We start from the raw sequence: 17,201 nt of genomic DNA, 5'->3' as shown, positions 1-17,201 counted from the left end.
ATATGGTCTTCCAGACTTACCAAAAGGCCATTAAGAGGAAGGTTTACCCCACCTCAGGGAAACCCGAGGCAGTACTTGCAGTCAAGGGCTGCCCATGGCTTCTGAGCTACATCCAAAAAGAATTTCATACTGTACCTGGATCTGCTGAAGCAATTCCTGACTGTCCGAGAGCCAGCATGTACCGCTCCTCAACTGCCTCCATTGTGGATCATCAGTAGGGCTGTCAGATTTACTAAATAAAAATACAGGATACCCAGTTAAACTTGAACTTCACATGAATAATAAGTCATCACTTTTAGTATAAGTAGATCCTATGTACTATTTGGGGCATACTTATCTTCAAAATGTACTCGTTGTTTTTCTGACATTCATATTTAACTCAACAGCCTATATTTTATCTGTCAACCCTACTCAGCAGAAATGATGGAGGCTTATAGGGATCCAGGAGATGCCTCAGCGCCTCGTCAGCTTTTATTTCTACGTCCTGGACAGCGAGCACGAACCTTCCACCCCCAGTCATTGGCCATAATAGAGGATATTCTCTGTTTTAGAGCTTTTTCTACTTGTCACTGTTATTATCTTCCTTGTTTTAAAGAGATGTTTATTTTTTCCCAAACTTAATAGCTCATCCAAAAGTATTTCAAAGTTCATTAGACAAGGGAAAAACCACATGGTTCTGAAAAGTGAAGGAAACCGCCTGGTGTTTAGTAAAGAAGTAGTAGGGAGATTGAAAAAGCCAAACTTAATAAGCAAATCTCTCCAAGGGTATTTTCAGAGCTTGATACCCTCCCACACCCTGAAAATATTATTACATCAAGAATGTAGAACCTGCTAACCAAATGTAAGGCTCCCATATGATTCTATCAAACTGAGGATGCTTCTTTACTAAGCAGTGAGCACACTTGCTGCCCCAGGGACCTTGGCAGTTGCAATACAGAGCTCTTCCCTTTGGGATGGAAACAGCAAGTTTTCCTGTGGTCTACACGCTGGCCCCAAAAATACTACACTCCCAATACTTGTCAACTTTAAGTATTTTTCTACATATCTCCATTTTTCTGTTACTATTTGGACTACATCCTAGCCTTGACATTACATAAATTGCATTCAGAAGCTATTTTTAAAAGTTGGTAGGAAATCTTAAATCTATAGCTTACAGTCCCTGGCTTACTTTCATCCAGGTGCATAAGGGTTTTCAAAAGTCGTCAGGTTAGTTACCCCGTATCACAGCCCCACGCTTTTGTCAGAGATATAAAAATGGAACATGGTATTTAAGGTTTTAGTTGCAAAATCATCAAGCCTCCCAGACAGAGGCAATAGAGCAAAATCATTACAGAGGCAGGGATTTTGATTTGCTCCAGTGTCTTGTGCAAGTCACTTGGCCTCTGTATTTATTGGTACTTATCTGCACTTTTCTGTCCCTTGGGGGTTATAATTGTACCTAGTCCATGGGTATGTTGTACAAATTATCTGTAAAGTAGTTAGAAGAAACCGACACAGAGTAAGCACTCCACAGACATTGGCTATTAGCTATTGGAAATATTTCTCCATGAAACAGATTACTTTATCAGTGGATGACTCGGTGGGAGACAGTGAATCACAGAATCACAGCGTGTTGAAAGTGACCTAGTTCACACTCTTATGTGAATAAAAGTAAAGTGTGCATGCGTAGAAAATGTCTGAAAGTTTACATAACAGATAGTTAATCATGTTAACTTTGAGGATTAGAATAAATCAGGAAAGGAGGAAAGAAAAACTTGAGTGTCATTCAATTTCTACATCATTTGTGTTTCTACACTGAGACTTTGAATACACTGGAAGTGCAATTTTTTTTAATGTGGCGGGATAAAGGTTTTCAAGTTTTCCTGATACATCCGTATTATTATTTCAGAATTGCTGGCATTTCTTGCCATCTTCGGATCTACACCCATTTGAGTCAGTGGGCCATTCTGGACGGAGGAGATAATAGAGCAGAAGTGAAGTGAGAGAAAAGGAGAGAAAAGATTTTCTCTTTTCTCTTCAAAGAGGAAAGGTCTTTGGAATGGGAACAACTCACAACCAAACTTTGGGGAAAGGATGTGATGGAAAACGAGACAAACATCCTACCCCTGTGATGAGAAGGATGCCCTGGGCTGGATGGAGGGAGGTCAGAGGTGGCTGGACAAGGAAACCAACTAGGGAGAAACACACACAAGTGCAGAGCAAACACCCTGAGGCCACTCAGCCTGACTCCATGCAAACATGTGTCCAGCAGCCAGCCCTTCACCTGTGGCTCCCCAGCAAAACAGGTACCTCGGGGGTGCCAACTCATTCTGAGTCCATTATGCCTGGCCACTCATAAACCTCTGTCTAACTTGTGAGGAGTAAACTCTAAATGTTTATGAGGAAATTGGGGAAGGAGATTGAAAGGTTACTTAAATGGAAAAAAAAAAAGTTCAGGAAGGCAGGATGGTAGAGAGACAAGAAAAGGACCTTAAAAGGTAGAAAGGATTTGCCAAAGAAGAGAAAGAAAAAGAAATGATTCCGAATGGGTTAACCTGCAGCTAGGAAGTTAAGGAAGATTATTGACGTGTGAAGACTATGGAATGAAGTGACTAAAATTTATCAGAAGTTGCTGAGACTACAGTAAGAAGCATGATTATCAAATTATGAATTGGCTGCAATAGCATTCTAGGGGGACACTAGGAAGGGGAAGCAAATGTTCATGGGATGACAGTGGCAGGTGGAAAGTTGTTTCAGGGGAACATCAGTCTTGCAGAGTGTGTATCAGAGGAGGGCAAGTGTGAGCAAGCAAGGAAATACTAAGTGTATACGGTTCCTTCACTGAGTACACCCAGCCCCGTGGTCAGCCTTGAGAACAAGCAGGACTTCAGGTACTGGAGCTACATTTCATTCATCAAGACTTGAGAAGACACCCTTAACTCAGGTCTTCTCTTCAAACTCCATCTTTCCTTCTTGACCTTCATTTGGCCTCTTCCCTTACCCTCAAGCTGTGGACTGAGGCCACAGAGCAAGATGGGTCACTAGTGTCCTCCATCCCCTAGCGACTGTGGTTCACATCAGTGGAGTACCAAAGGCAATAACCAAGTAACAGACACAAGAGTGTATGAAGACAAAGAGATTCTGATAAGGCTTTCTGTGACAGTGTGGGCCGAGTCGGCTGTATATGCCTGCTATCACCTGAATGATGAGCAGCCTTAGGGGAGAAGTGCTCAGAAGGCAGAGCCTGGCTCTCTAGAGGCTCTGCGTCCTCACAGCACACTCCAAAACCTCAGTTGCAGCTTCGACCCCCAATCTCTCTCCCTCTGCTTACTCACAGTTTTTGAAGTCTTCTTTCCTCCACATTTGCCTTGAGAGGTGGGGGAGGAAGATGAGCTTCAGGCCAGCTCAGACTCCCCTGGGATCCCAGCAGGATGCCTATCATTAACCTCCCACCTTCTAGGAAGCTCCTAAGATCTCCACACTTGGGGGAGTTTTCATTTCAGCTGTGCTTCAAATTGCTGGCTGGAGATGGCCTGTTGGAAGGTGGCTAAAAGCAAGTAGGAATCTTCGGGGAGCCTGGCCCTTCTCGACTGTCAGACATCTTCAGGGATATTCTAGGAAACGTTGTTTGTTCTAGAGAAGGGAGGGAAACAATCCAATTGTCCAATAATGCTTGAATGGAAAATAAATGATGCTATACGCATGTGATGAAATAATATCAAACAGTCAAAAATCAAAGACCTAGATCTATATGGACTGATGTGGATAAATCTTGAAAACATAATATTGATTGAAAGAAAATAAGATAAAGAATCTTAGAGTATGATAACAGGTATGTAAGTATTTAAATATTTAAACCAATTCAACATATTGCTTCTATATATAGAGATGCAAGAAAATAAACTTTATCCAAAGAACACATTATTTACATTTAATATGTTCATTTATGTAGGAAACCCAAAAGAACCCACAGATAAACTAGCAGGAACTAATAAGACGGTTCAACAAGGCAGACAGATACAAGATCAATAAATTTTAAAAATCAATCAGGCTCCTCTACACTGGCGATAACAAATTAGAAACTGTAAAAGAAAATAAGAAAAAAAGAAGATCTAAAAATAGTCACAAGAGCCATATAAATTATTTAGAGCTAAGCATACGTAAAAGTAAATATAACTAACAAACTGAGTACGACCACTTAAACTCCGCCCAACCCAAGGATTAGAAAACGACTGTTCTTACTTTATGAGAACAGGCCCTCTTCTTAAGTAGCAGATCAGTAAGTGAGAGTGAATCAAAGAAACACAGCATTGGAAAAGTCAGCTTGGCCAAGCCTCTCGATAGCACAGACAGAAGCTGAAGCCCAGACAGGTTGAGTGACTTGGTAAAGGGCCCAATGTCCTGACTCAAGGACTAGCATTTTTCACTAATTCGTAAGACACAATCAAATTCAGTACCTTGGAAAGAGATGGGAAAAAAATGAAGAAATCAATTATATAGTTCCTCATCTTTAAGTACAGAAATAGCCGTGACAAAATTATAGGTATTGAGGGAAAATGGAAGCGCAGAGTTTAAAATGTCAATAATCCACAGGGAAACTGGAGACCATTTAAAATATTAATATTAAATCTCTATATAAAAGACATTAAAAGATCTCCAATCAAAGTGTTCATTTTATATCTAGGAATAAACCTACCTAAGGAGACAAAAGACCTGTATGCAGAAAATTATAAGACACTGATGAAAGAAATTAAAGATGATACAAATAGATGGAGAGATATACCATGTTCTTGGATTGGAAGAATCAACATTGTGAAAATGACTCTACTACCCAAAGCAGTCTACAGATTCAATGCAATCCCTATCAAACTACCACTGGCATTTTTCACAGAACTAGAGCAAAAAATTTCACAATTTGTATGGAAACACAAAAGACCCCGAATAGCCAAAGCAATCTTGAGAACGAAAAATGGAGCTGGAGGAATCAGGCTCCCTGACTTCAGACTATACTACAAAGCTACAGTAATCAAGACAGTATGGTACTGGCACAAAAACAGAAAGATAGATCCATGGAACAGGATAGAAAGCCCAGAGATAAACCCACGGACATATGGTCACCTTATCTTTGATAAAGGAGGCAGGAATGTACAGTGGAGAAAGGACAGTGGTGCTGGGAAAACTGGATAGGGACATGTAAAAGTATGAGATTAGATCACTCCCTAACACCATACACAAAAATAAGCTCAAAATGGATTAAAGACCTAAATGTAAGGCCAGACACTATCAAACTCTTAGAGGAAAACATAGGTAGAACACTCTATGACATAAATCACAGCAAGATCCTTTTGGACCCACCTCCTAGAGAAATGGAAATAAAGACAAAAATAAACACATGGGACCTAATGAAACTTAAAAGCTTTTGCACAGCAAAGGAAACCATAAACAAGACCAAAAGACAACCCTCAGAATGGGAGAAAATATTTGCAAATGAAGCAACTGACAAAGGATTAATCTCCAAAATTTATAAGCAGCTCATGCAGCTCAATAACAAAAAGACAAACAGCCCAATCCAAAAATGGGCAGAAGACCTAAATAGACATTTCTCCACAGAAGATATACAGACTGCCAACAAACACATGAAAGGATGCTCAACATCTTTACTCATTAGAGAAATGCAAATCAAAACTACAATGAGATATCATCTCACACCAGTCAGAATGGCCATCATCAAAAAATCTAGAAACAATAAATGCTGGAGAGGGTGTGGAAAAAAGGGAACACTCTTGCACTGCTGGTGGGAATGTGAATTGGTACAGCCACTATGGAGAACGGTATGGAGGTTCCTTAAGAAACTACAAATAGAACTACCATATGACCCAGCAATCCCACTGCTGGGCATATACCCTGAGAAAACCATAATTCAAAAAGAGACATGTACCAAAATGTTCATAGCAGCCCTATTTACAATAGCCCAGAGATGGAAACAACCTAAGTGTCCATCATCGGATGAATGGGTAAAGAAGATGTGGCACATATATACAATGGAATATTACTCAGCCATAAAAAGAAATGAAATTGAGCTATTTGTAATGAGGTGGATGGACCTAGAGTCTGTCATACAGAGTGAAGTAAGTCAGAAAGAGAAAGACAAATACTGTATGCTGACACATATATATGGAATTTAAGAAAAAAAAAATGTCATGAAGAACATAGGGGTAAGACAGGAATAAAGACACAGACCTACTAGAGAATGGACTTGAGGATATGGGGAGGGGGAAGGGTAAGCTGTGACAAAGTGAAAGAGCGGCATGGACATATATACACTACCAAACGTAAGGTAGATAGCTAGTGGGAAGCAGCCGCATAGCACAGGGAGATCAGCTCGGTGCTTTGTGAGCGCCTGGAGGGGTGGGATAGGGAGGGTGGGAGGGAGACGCAAAAGGGAGGGGATATGGGAACATATGTATATGTATAACTGATTAAATTTGTTATAAAGCAATAAAAAATAAAAAAATAAAAAATAAATTAAAAAAAATGTTCATTTTATAATAGATATGGTATGATACAATTTATAATAGATATGGTATGAACCTTTCCCTTTCATGGGAAAGGTTCGGCTGGGAAACAGGAATTGTTCTTGAAAACGGGGCCTGTGCTATTGCAGAGACTGTGCTGAACCTAGGTCCACAGAATGCTCTGATGTCATCATTGAGGTCACAGAATCCTGCTGTGCGCCTGGCAACCTTGCAAACTTAACAGCCCTGGTGAGCACTAGGCAGCACTGCTGGTTCACTAAGTGGTACAAGTTTTTCAGCCATTTAGGAGACTTGACTATTTTTATTTGTATTGAATCATTTCAACGGACTTCCCAAGAGCCAAGAAGGGCCAACCTGTAGGGGAGAGGAGGAGCTGGACATCTCTTGAGGCATCTCCTAAGGGAGACTTCTAGTTGGTACGATGAAACGGCGACAAAAGAGGAAACATCTGGAAAATGAAGAGTCCCAGGAAACTGCCGAGAACGGAGGAGGTATGTGGGGGGCAACTTGTCTGGGGCACATGGGTTTCTGCCAAACTGAACCTTCTCTAGGAAGCGGGGGACTGAGAACGTGTCACCTGTGAAGCAGGGAGCGAGAGACGTTGTCTCACTGATGCTGCCGTATCCATCCGGAGCGTCCCTGTGGTGCGAGACGGCACAGAACGGCCAGATGCCCCTGGGAGATGGGAGGTCAGCTCCGCTGGTCTGAGGACTCTCTCCTGGGGCTGCCGGGCCTGGAGCTTTGTCGGACTCACAGCAGGCTGCATCCTGCCTAGAGGTGCAGCTTTTCTCAGTCCCCGATTTCTCTCTGATTCTCTTGGATCTTTTCCTGGGGTCATGAGGTGGGGGATGTGAAGGATGCAAGGATGCTGAGAGAGACCCATGAGTTGCTTGGCCTCTTTTACCAAAGTGGAAAGAGAAGCCCCATGAGTTGAAGGCCCTGTTGAAAAATATCTTGACAAGTGGAATGCAGTTCGAAAGACGATTGTTTGCCTAGGGATGGTGTCATATTGAAAGCAAGGAGGTTTTATTCCTTCAACAGGAACAATTTCCCAAAGGAGACCAAGGGAAGGGAAGGGCTTTCCAGAGAATGAGACCGCGTGGGCAGGGGTGAGAAATGTCCTCAGGGTCCTGCGGGGAGCTCTGAGAGCCACGGGCCACGTGGTGCCTGCGTGCATTAAATGTAGGCGAGTAGCTTGCCCTGGGAGGGGGTGGTCACACCAGAGTTCCAGCTAGAGGTCTCTGCCCCAGATTAGAGCCCAGTAGCTCCTACCAGGCCCAGGGCCCTGGAGACTGTAGGATGGGCCCTGGGAATGGAGGTCTACACAGCAGGCAGATTTTCAGGCAGTGGCTGGGACAGACTGGGGAAGGCAATGACTGCCCCTGACCATTCAGAATATTTTTCGCTATTTTCCTGTGTGTGTGTGTGTGTGTGTGTGTGTGTGTGTGTGTGTGTGGTAGTACAGAGAAGAGCAGGATGAATGGGGGTAGAGTGCTTATCAGATATAAACTCTGCGTGGTAAAGTTCTTGTCACCCTGTCTGGACCTGGGTGACACTCGGCGTACGTAAGAGTGTATACAGAATTCTTGTTAGGGGTGTTTTATGAGACAGTAACTCATACACCCATGTACACTCTGATACAGCAAAAATATCACACACCCCATATATAACTTCCGTATTAAACCACACACAGCACATGTAGGTATATACACGCATCCCTCCTGTACTACCTTCTCATACAACCCACCTGTATCACAATCCTCTCCTCCAACACCAAACGCTGGAGATGAGATATGTATATAGACACACACACTATATATATAGGAAACACACACACACACACTATATATATATATATATATATATATATATATGTGTGTGTGTGTATCTCCTCAACTCTCGCACAAACACAGCTAACTTCAGCCATCGCTAAATACCTCTATAAGAACCAGTCACGTGTCATACACACCACACTTGTAACACATTCTTGAGTAATGCCAGACCCGCTTTGTACAAACCACAGTAAACCACAGTCTCACTAACCCATGTCAGGGTTGCCAGATAAAATATGGGCTATCCAGTTCAATTTGAATTCCAGATAAACAACAAGTAATTTTTCAGTATCAGTATGTCCCAAATATTGTATGGGCCATACTTACACTAAAAATAAGTAAGACCAAATACTGCATGGGAATACTTACACGAAAAAATTATTCTGGGTTTATCTGAAACTGAAATTTAACTGGGTGCCCTGTATTTTTCTTCGCTTAGTCTGGCAACCCTTATATACTTACCACCAGCTCAGGTATTATATATTTATTGTATTTTTGTTTAGTGTGTGTCTTCCTCTACTAGAATATGCAGCATTACCAGAGACTAGAACAATGCAAGAGTGCCGGATACACAGGAGTAGCTGCTTACTGAAACCTGGAGAATGAATGAATGAACACACACCATAAATACAAGCCATACCATGTAATGAGGAAAAGTTACATGTCCCAGAATTCCTGACTTGTGAACAGAAACCATGCACACAAAGGCCACAGACACAGATAAGACACATCTGCACTGTGCTCCCCATGCCAACCCCACACTTACCACAGACTTAACTGATACACATCACTCACTCTTCCCACATACTCACAGTCACCACCGAGGCCTACATTACCAAGACAGTGACAGAGTAAGTACTGATTTGAATTAAATACTGGAGTATCCACTGGGAACCACACTCTCAACTGTGTGTATTCACTGCACCTGACACGTGCCAGACACTCGGTAAATATTTGTACAGAGGACTGATGAACCCACCCTGAGCCTTTCATTCCTCCCTCAGGAATCTCGAAGTCACAAGAGGATCCCCCTCAGCTTGGATCCACTGTGGTGGCCCAAGGCTGCAGCCCAGGGGCAGGGGAGGTCTCCTCTGCCTCTACATACTTCTCCTGTGCTTCTTCTCCACGCAAGCTCATCTACGCTGGTAAGGGCGCGGGGCTCCTCAGGTGAGGGGGTGCTTGGCTGTGAGGCAGGAGGCACACAGATCCCAGGGAGGCTGAGAGGAAACCCAGGGTCATCAGAGGTGATGAGGGCTCTGTGGAGGAGCCTGGGCAGGATGGCTGAGATGTTACGAGGGCGTGGATCCCAGCTGAGTCTGGGGGTGTGTGTGTGAATCCTGGTACTACCATGGTGGGGAAGTCAAGGAGCAGGGGCCGGAAAGGTCTGGGCTTGAGGTGGAGGGAAGAGGGACCAGATTAAGCATCTTCAGAGGAAAATGTAGGGTTTATCTTGCCTTTGCTTCCAGAGAAGGACAGAGTTCTGCATCACAGACCTCCAGCCTGAGAGCAGGACCATCCAGCTCAGGTCCACACAGCTCACACATACATCCGCCCTCCAGGCACAGCCCTTCTCAGTGCACACATAAACCCCAAGCACCACAGCCCCATTCCACAAGTAATGCACCACTGATATTCCCAAACTCACACTCCTCGTTGTACACGCATCCAGCCGCATCCCTCACATACCACAGCCCTCACCACCATACTCCACAACCCTGTATACAGACACCGCTCCAGTATCCCCCCACACGCACATGAAAAGCCCACAGATGACACCAGATACACTGCTCCGTCCTACGGCCAACAGACACCAAGCTCACGACATAGCTACGTCACGCAAATGTCCCTCTCTCGTCTACCACACCTGCTCCCTCAGCTTCCGGCACGGCCCATGCATGTTACTATGTTTTTAATTTCCTTTTTCAGGAATGCAGAGATCACATCGAGACACTGCCCAGCCTACAGCACCCCTAGCCCAGGATCAGGAAGAAGGAGAGACCGCTCCCCCATCACACTGTGTCTCCTCCTCACCCTCTTCACCCTGTAAGAACGATCTGCACCCAGACAAAGAGGAAAGGGGCATGAAAATATACTACATGCAGGTACAAGTGAACAAGGGTGTAGCTGTCTCCTGGAAGACAAAGAAACCCTTGGAGTTGCCTCAAAAGCAGCTGACGATAGAAGAAGTGATCCTTCCTGAGGATGTGTGCACACTAGCCACTGACTCCTCTTCTGATGTGTCCACCGAAAGCCTCCTGTCTGACAGTGAGCCCACTGGGGAGGAGAAAGAGTATGAGGAAAGGGCAGAGCCAGGCAGCCCATCAGGGTCACCTGCAGTCCAGGAGACACCCAGGGCCAAGACACCGGACTGGATGGTGACCATGGAGACCGGCTTCAGGTGCATGGCCTGCTGCCGGGTCTTCCCCACCTTGGAGATCCTCCAGCAGCACGTGAAGTTCGGCGTCCTGGAGGGCTTCAGCTGCCGTGTCTTTCATCTCAACATGGCCCAGTGCATGGGCAATGTGGAATCCGAGAGCACCCCTGAGGGGGAGGGCAGTGTGGAACCTAAGACCACCTCTGAGGACGAGGAGGACGAGGAGGACGAGGAGGACGAGGAAGAGAAGCTAGAAGGCCCCAACCCGAAGAGACCCTGCAGGCAGTGTCTTTCCTCTCTTTTGATTTCCACACAGCAACTGAGATTCATGGGACAGAAGATCCTGGAGACGGTGTGGCCTTGGAAGAGGTAAGGCTTGAGGCTGGCAGTCTTCTGAGCCTATGTCACGAGGGCCCAGAGGAGTCTAAGGGAAGGGGCCGCACACATGTGCTGGTTGACCTAATGGCTCTGCAGTTGCATCAACTTGGGACACACCCAGCACTTCCAAAGGAATTGAGCTCTGTTGACTTCAACAAGAATGTGGACCCTTTTCCTAGGAGTTTTCTCAGGGTCTGCACGATGGACCTCAACTCTTAGAGGATGTACTGCCAGCAGCTCCTTCTCGGCAGAGAGAGCCAGGAGTGGTCTCAAGAGAGGACAGGGGCCCTTGCAGGACCGGAACTTTGAGGTCTGAGAGCCTTTGGCCTGAGCTGAGATCTCACCCGGACCACTGTACCTAGCCTTCTGTGACAAAGGGGAATATGAAAGAGAGTCACGTGGAAATGAGGTTCGCCGAGATATGGAAATGTTCCAGAACCTTCGTTGCGTGGTCGTTGATCTGGAGCCAAGCTCACTGTGGTGTGTGTGGCTGTGAGCGTTAAGGCAACGATGGAGGGTAACCCTGACCAGCAGAGCTTGTAGTGCTTCTTGTTTCTTCCTGTTCTACCTCATTTGTTTTATCCCTTCCAGGGAGAAGAAAGGACCCTCGGGATAGTAGCAGACAGAATGCCGTGGTCTGAAGGAGGATGAAGGGACCGGCACTCAGTCTAACATCATATGACAATAGGAACGTCCTATGCAATAAAGGGCATTTTCCAAACCTTTCCTGGATGTTTGAGTTAATTACATTTTTCTATCTATGCATCTATCTATCAGTCATCTACATCTGTATCTTTCAAGGTTTGTGAACAAGCTTTCACGTAAGCGCTAGAGACGTCCGCCACCATTTTCCAGAAGGAGGCCTGGAAATTGCTGGGGACTTCTCACAAATAGGGAATGGCCACAACCCCTGCCACACAGACTATGCGCGTGGCCCTCCTGACTTACTCCCACTCTCTCTCTGAATTTCCCGAGGTCTGAGATGAGGGTGCTGGCTGGAGGCAATGACCGCGTGCAGGCTGAATCCTCTCCAGATTCTGATTCTCTTCCTGGGCCTATCGTCCTCAAGCACAGTCTCCATGTCCCTGGTCACACTGATCTCTCTCCTTCAGTCCTTCCCTCCCTCCCTCTCCTGCCTCCCAGTGCAGAGAATACTTTTTTACATTTGAGACGACATTTATTTTTTGTGCACAGAATTCTCACCTGTTCTACAGTGGCCTCTGTTTTGAACATTCCAAAGCTGAGAATTTTCTTTTTTTCTCCCTCATTTCTGCTGAGTCTTTACCTTCCTAATGCAGTGAACTCAGAGTGCCTAGCTGACTGGATGGGGAAAAAAATCTGGGAGCAAAGAGAAATAATAAAAGAATATAACAGTTAATTTTTCTTAGTGTTATCCAACTATATATTTTTTAAATTTTGGAATAATATTAGGAATATTCTCTTTATAAAAAACTGAATTATTGGGCTTCCCTGGTGGAGCAGTGGTTAAGAATATGCCTGCGAATGCAGGGGACATGGGTTCGAGCCCTGGTCTGGGAAGATCCCACGTGCCACGGAGTAACTAAGGCCGCGTGCCACAACTACTGAGCCTGCGCTCTAGAGCCCGTGTGCCACATCTACCGAGCCCACGTGCCACAGCTACGGAAGCCTGCGTGCCTAGAGCCCATGCTCTGCAACAAGAGAAGCCACTGCAATGAGGAGCCCGTGCACCACAGCCAAGAGTAGCCCCCGCTCACTGCAACTAGAGAACGCCCGCTAGCAGCAACAAAGACCCAATGCAGCCCAAAATAAATTAATTAATTTTAAAAAATTGAATTAGTTTCAAGGGTACAATGTATAAAAGTACAATAAAAGCCCCCCTTCATTACCCCCCCAACCACACTCTCAAGCTGGAATAGATATGCTGTGATACAATTTATAGTCGTAGTACTACTACTACTCCCACCACAGCCCAAATCCTCTGAGCCAGGTGCAGCAGCTTCCTTTCACAATGCTAGGACCCGCCACAAGACAGATGATAATCCCTTTGGACATTTCAAGGAGCGGCACCAAGGGAACAGTACCTGGGAAATGCCACTGACAGCTCAGAATATCCATGGCATTTCTAGAGCCTCGGCACTGCTCTTGCTCTGGGAATGAAGGGCCAAAAAGCACGTCAGAGAATGTTCGTAACTGTAAACAAGCTCCACCTTTGAAACACAATCTAGATAGAACCACATATACAAGCCTGCACAATGGATGAAGCCAACGTCTCCTCCATGATTGCCCTTCTGACAACTTTATTGTCTCCTCAACCATAAAAGGTGAACTTCAAACTCACGACCTTGCCTTGTCACCAGAAACATCCAAGCTTGGATCACTCTTTCTAAGACCAGATATTTGCTCTGTGAACTATTAGAGACTTGTCCCATACACAGAAGTAGAACAAGATTATTTCTATCTACCTGGGGACCTGGAGTCTTTCACATTGCTCCTGTTAAAACTCTCAGAACACTAAAACTTTACCTACAAAGGGTTCAAGCTATGACACTCCCAATTTTCACAAACCTCCTCATCTCTTGGGAGTCACATGCAGCCAATTCCAGGAATTGGAAACATGGTTGTGAGGATGAAACTGACTTTGGGGCTCCCCTTGGATATGGTCTTCCAGACTTACCAAAAGGCCATTAAGAGGAAGGTTTACCCCACCTCAGGGAAACCCGAGGCAGTACTTGCAGTCAAGGGCTGGCCATGGCTTCTGAGCTACATCCAAAAAGAATTTCATACTGTACCTGGATCTGCTGAAGCCATTTCTGACTGTCCGAGAGCCAGCATGTACCGCTCCTGAACTGCCTCCATTGTGGATCATCAGTAGGGCTGTCAGATTTACTAAATAAAAATACAGGATACCCAGTTAAACTTGAACTTCACATGAATAATAAGTCATCACTTTTAGTATAAGTAGATCCTATGTACTATTTGGGGCATACTTATCTTCAAAATGTACTCGTTGTTTTTCTGACATTCATATTTAACTCAACAGCCTATATTTTATCTGTCAACCCTACTCAGCAGAAATGATGGAGGCTTATAGAGATCCAAGAGATGCCTCAGCTCCTCCTCAGCTTTTAGTTCTATGTCCTGGACAGTGAGCACGAGCTTCCCACTCCCATTAATTGGCTATAATGGAGTATATTCTCCATTTTAGAGCCTTCTCTACTTGTCATTGTTATCATCTTCCTTATTTTGAAGACATGTTTATTTTTTTCCAAACTTAATAGCTCATCCAAAAGTATTTGGAAGTTCATTCGACAAGGGAGAAACAACATGATTCTGAAAAGTGAAGGAAACCTCCCGGTGTTCAGTAAAGAAGTATTAGGGAGATTGAAAAAGCCAAACTTAATAAGCAAATCTCTCCAAGGGTATTTTCATAGCTTGATACCCTCCCACACCCTGAAAATATTATTACATCAAGAATGTAGAACCTGCTAACCAAATGTAAGGCTCCCATATGATTCTATCAAACTGAGGATGCTTCTTTACTAAGCAGTGAGCACACTTGCTGCCCCAGGGACCTTGGCAGTTGCAATACAGAGCTCTTCCCTTTGGGATGGAAACAGCAAGTTTTCCTGTGGTCTACACGCTGGCCCCAAAAATACTACACTCCCAATACTTGTCAACTTTAAGTATTTTTCTACAGATCTCCATTTTTCTGTTACTATTTGGACTACATCCTAGCCTTGACATTACATAAATTGCATTCAGAAGCTATTTTTAAAAGTTGGTAGGAAATCTTAAATCTATAGCTTACAGTCCCTGGCTTACTTTCATCCAGGTGCATAAGGGTTTTCAAAAGTCGTCAGGTTAGTTACCCCGTATCACAGCCCCACGCTTTTGTCAGAGATATAAAAATGTAACATGGTATTTAAGGTTTTAGTTGCAAAATCATCAAGCCTCCCAGACAGAGGCAATAGAGCAAAATCATTACAGAGGCAGGGATTTTGCTTTGCTCCAGTGTCTTGTGCAAGTCACTTGGCCTCTGTATTTATTGGTACTTATCTGCACTTTTCTGTCCCTTGGGGGTTATAATTGTACCTAGTCCATGGGTATGTTGTACAAATTATCTGTAAAGTAGTTAGAAGAAACCGACACAGAGTAAGCACTCCACAGACATTGGCTATTAGCTATTGGAAATATTTCTCCATGAAACAGATTACTTTATCAGTGGATGACTCGGTGGGAGTGAATCACAGAATCACAGCGTGTTGAAAGTGACCTAGTTCACACTCTTATGTGAATAAAAGTAAAGTGTGCATGCGTAGAAAATGTCTGAAAGTTTACATAACAGATAGTTAATCATGTTAACTTTGAGGATTAGAATAAATCAGGAAAGGAGGAAAGAAAAACTTGAGTGTCATTCAATTTCTACATCATTTGTGTTTCTACACTGAGACTTTGAATACACTGGAAGTGCAATTTTTTTTAATGTGGCGGGATAAAAGTTTTTCAAGTTTTCCTGATACATCCGTATTATTATTTCAGAATTGCTGGCATTTCTTGCCATCTTCGGATCTACACCCATTTGAGTCAGTGGGCCATTCTGGACGGAGGAGATAATAGAGCAGAAGTGAAGTGAGAGAAAAGGAGAGAAAAGATTTTCTCTTTTCTCTTCAAAGAGGAAAGGTCTTTGGAATGGGAACAACTCACAACCAAACTTTGGGGAAAGGATGTGATGGAAAACGAGACAAACATCCTACCCCTGTGATGAGAAGGATGCCCTGGGCTGGATGGAGGGAGGTCAGAGGTGGCTGGACAAGGAAACCAACTAGGGAGAAACACACACAAGTGCAGAGCAAACACCCTGAGGCCACTCAGCCTGACTCCATGCAAACATGTGTCCAGCAGCCAGCCCTTCACCTGTGGCTCCCCAGCAAAACAGGTACCTCGGGGGTGCCAACTCATTCTGAGTCCATTATGCCTGGCCACTCATAAACCTCTGTCTAACTTGTGAGGAATAAACTCTAAATGTTTATGAGGAAATTGGGGAAGGAGATTGAAAGGTTACTTAAATGGAAAAAAAAAAAGTTCAGGAAGGCAGGATGGTAGAGAGACAAGAAAAGGACCTTAAAAGATAGAAAGGATTTGCCAAAGAAGAGAAAGAAAAAGAAATGATTCCGAATGGGTTAACCTGCAGCTAGGAAGTTAAGGAAGATTATTGACGTGTGAAGACTATGGAATGAAGTGACTAAAATTTATCAGAAGTTGCTGAGACTACGGTAAGAAGCATGATTATCGAATTATGAATTGGCTGCAATAGCATTCTAGGGGGACACTAGGAAGGGGAAGCAAATATTCATGGGATGACAGTGGCAGGTGGAAAGTTGTTTCAGGGGAACATCAGTCTTGCAGAGTGTGTATCAGAGGAGGGCAAGTGTGAGCAAGCAATGAAATACTAAGTGTATACGGTTCCTTCACTGAGTGCACCCAGCCCCGTGGTCAGCCTTGAGAACAAGCAGGACTTCAGGTACTGGAGCTACATTTCATTCATCAAGACTTGAGAAGACACCCTTAACTCAGGTCTTCTCTTCAAACTCCATCTTTCCTTCTTGACCTTCATTTGGCCTCTTCCCTTACCCTCAAGCTGTGGACTGAGGCCACAGAGCAAGATGGGTCACTAGTGTCCTCCATCCCCTAGCGGCTGTGGTTCACATCAGTGGAGTACCAAAGGCAATAACCAAGTAACAGACACAAGAGTGTATGAAGACGAAGAGATCCTGATAAGGCTTTCTGTGACAGTGTGGGCCGAGTCGGCTGTATATGCCTGCTATCACCTGAATGATGAGCAGCCTTAGGGGAGAAGTGCTCAGAAGGCAGAGCCTGGCTCTCTAGAGGCTCTGCGTCCTCACAGCCCACTCCAAGACCTCAGCTGCAGCTTCGGCCCCCAATCTCTCTCCCTCTGCCTACTCACAGTTTTTGAAGTCTTCTTTCCTCCACATTTCTCTTGAGAGGTGGAGGAGGAAGATCAGCTTCAGGCCAGCTCAGACTCCCCTGGGATCCCAGCAGGATGCCTATCATTAACCTCCCACCTTCTAGGAAGCTCCGAAGATCTCCACACTTGGGGGA

General features: G+C 44.5%; 1 protein-coding gene across 1 annotated transcript; it reads left to right on the top strand.

Annotated features, from left to right (window-relative positions):
* Nucleotides 1-6,936: 6,936 nt before the first annotated feature.
* Nucleotides 6,937-11,742, top strand: LOC307052939 (protein FAM170A-like; the record flags this gene model as incomplete). The annotated part of the gene is made up of 4 exons (XM_079704109.1): nt 6,937-7,006; nt 9,352-9,492; nt 10,274-11,090; nt 11,691-11,742. The coding sequence occupies 4 exons, from the start codon at nt 6,937-6,939 to the stop codon at nt 11,713-11,715; spliced, it is 1,053 nt and encodes a 350-aa protein (XP_079560235.1). The 3' UTR covers nt 11,716-11,742.
* Between the last annotated feature and the right edge of the window lie 5,459 nt (nt 11,743-17,201).

Source organism: Hyperoodon ampullatus, assembly GCF_949752795.1.
Source record: "Hyperoodon ampullatus genome assembly, chromosome: 4".
Classification (NCBI taxonomy): Eukaryota; Metazoa; Chordata; class Mammalia; order Artiodactyla; family Ziphiidae; genus Hyperoodon; species Hyperoodon ampullatus.
Note: the sequence above shows the minus strand (reverse complement) of the source record. Positions and strands in the feature narration are given on the sequence as shown.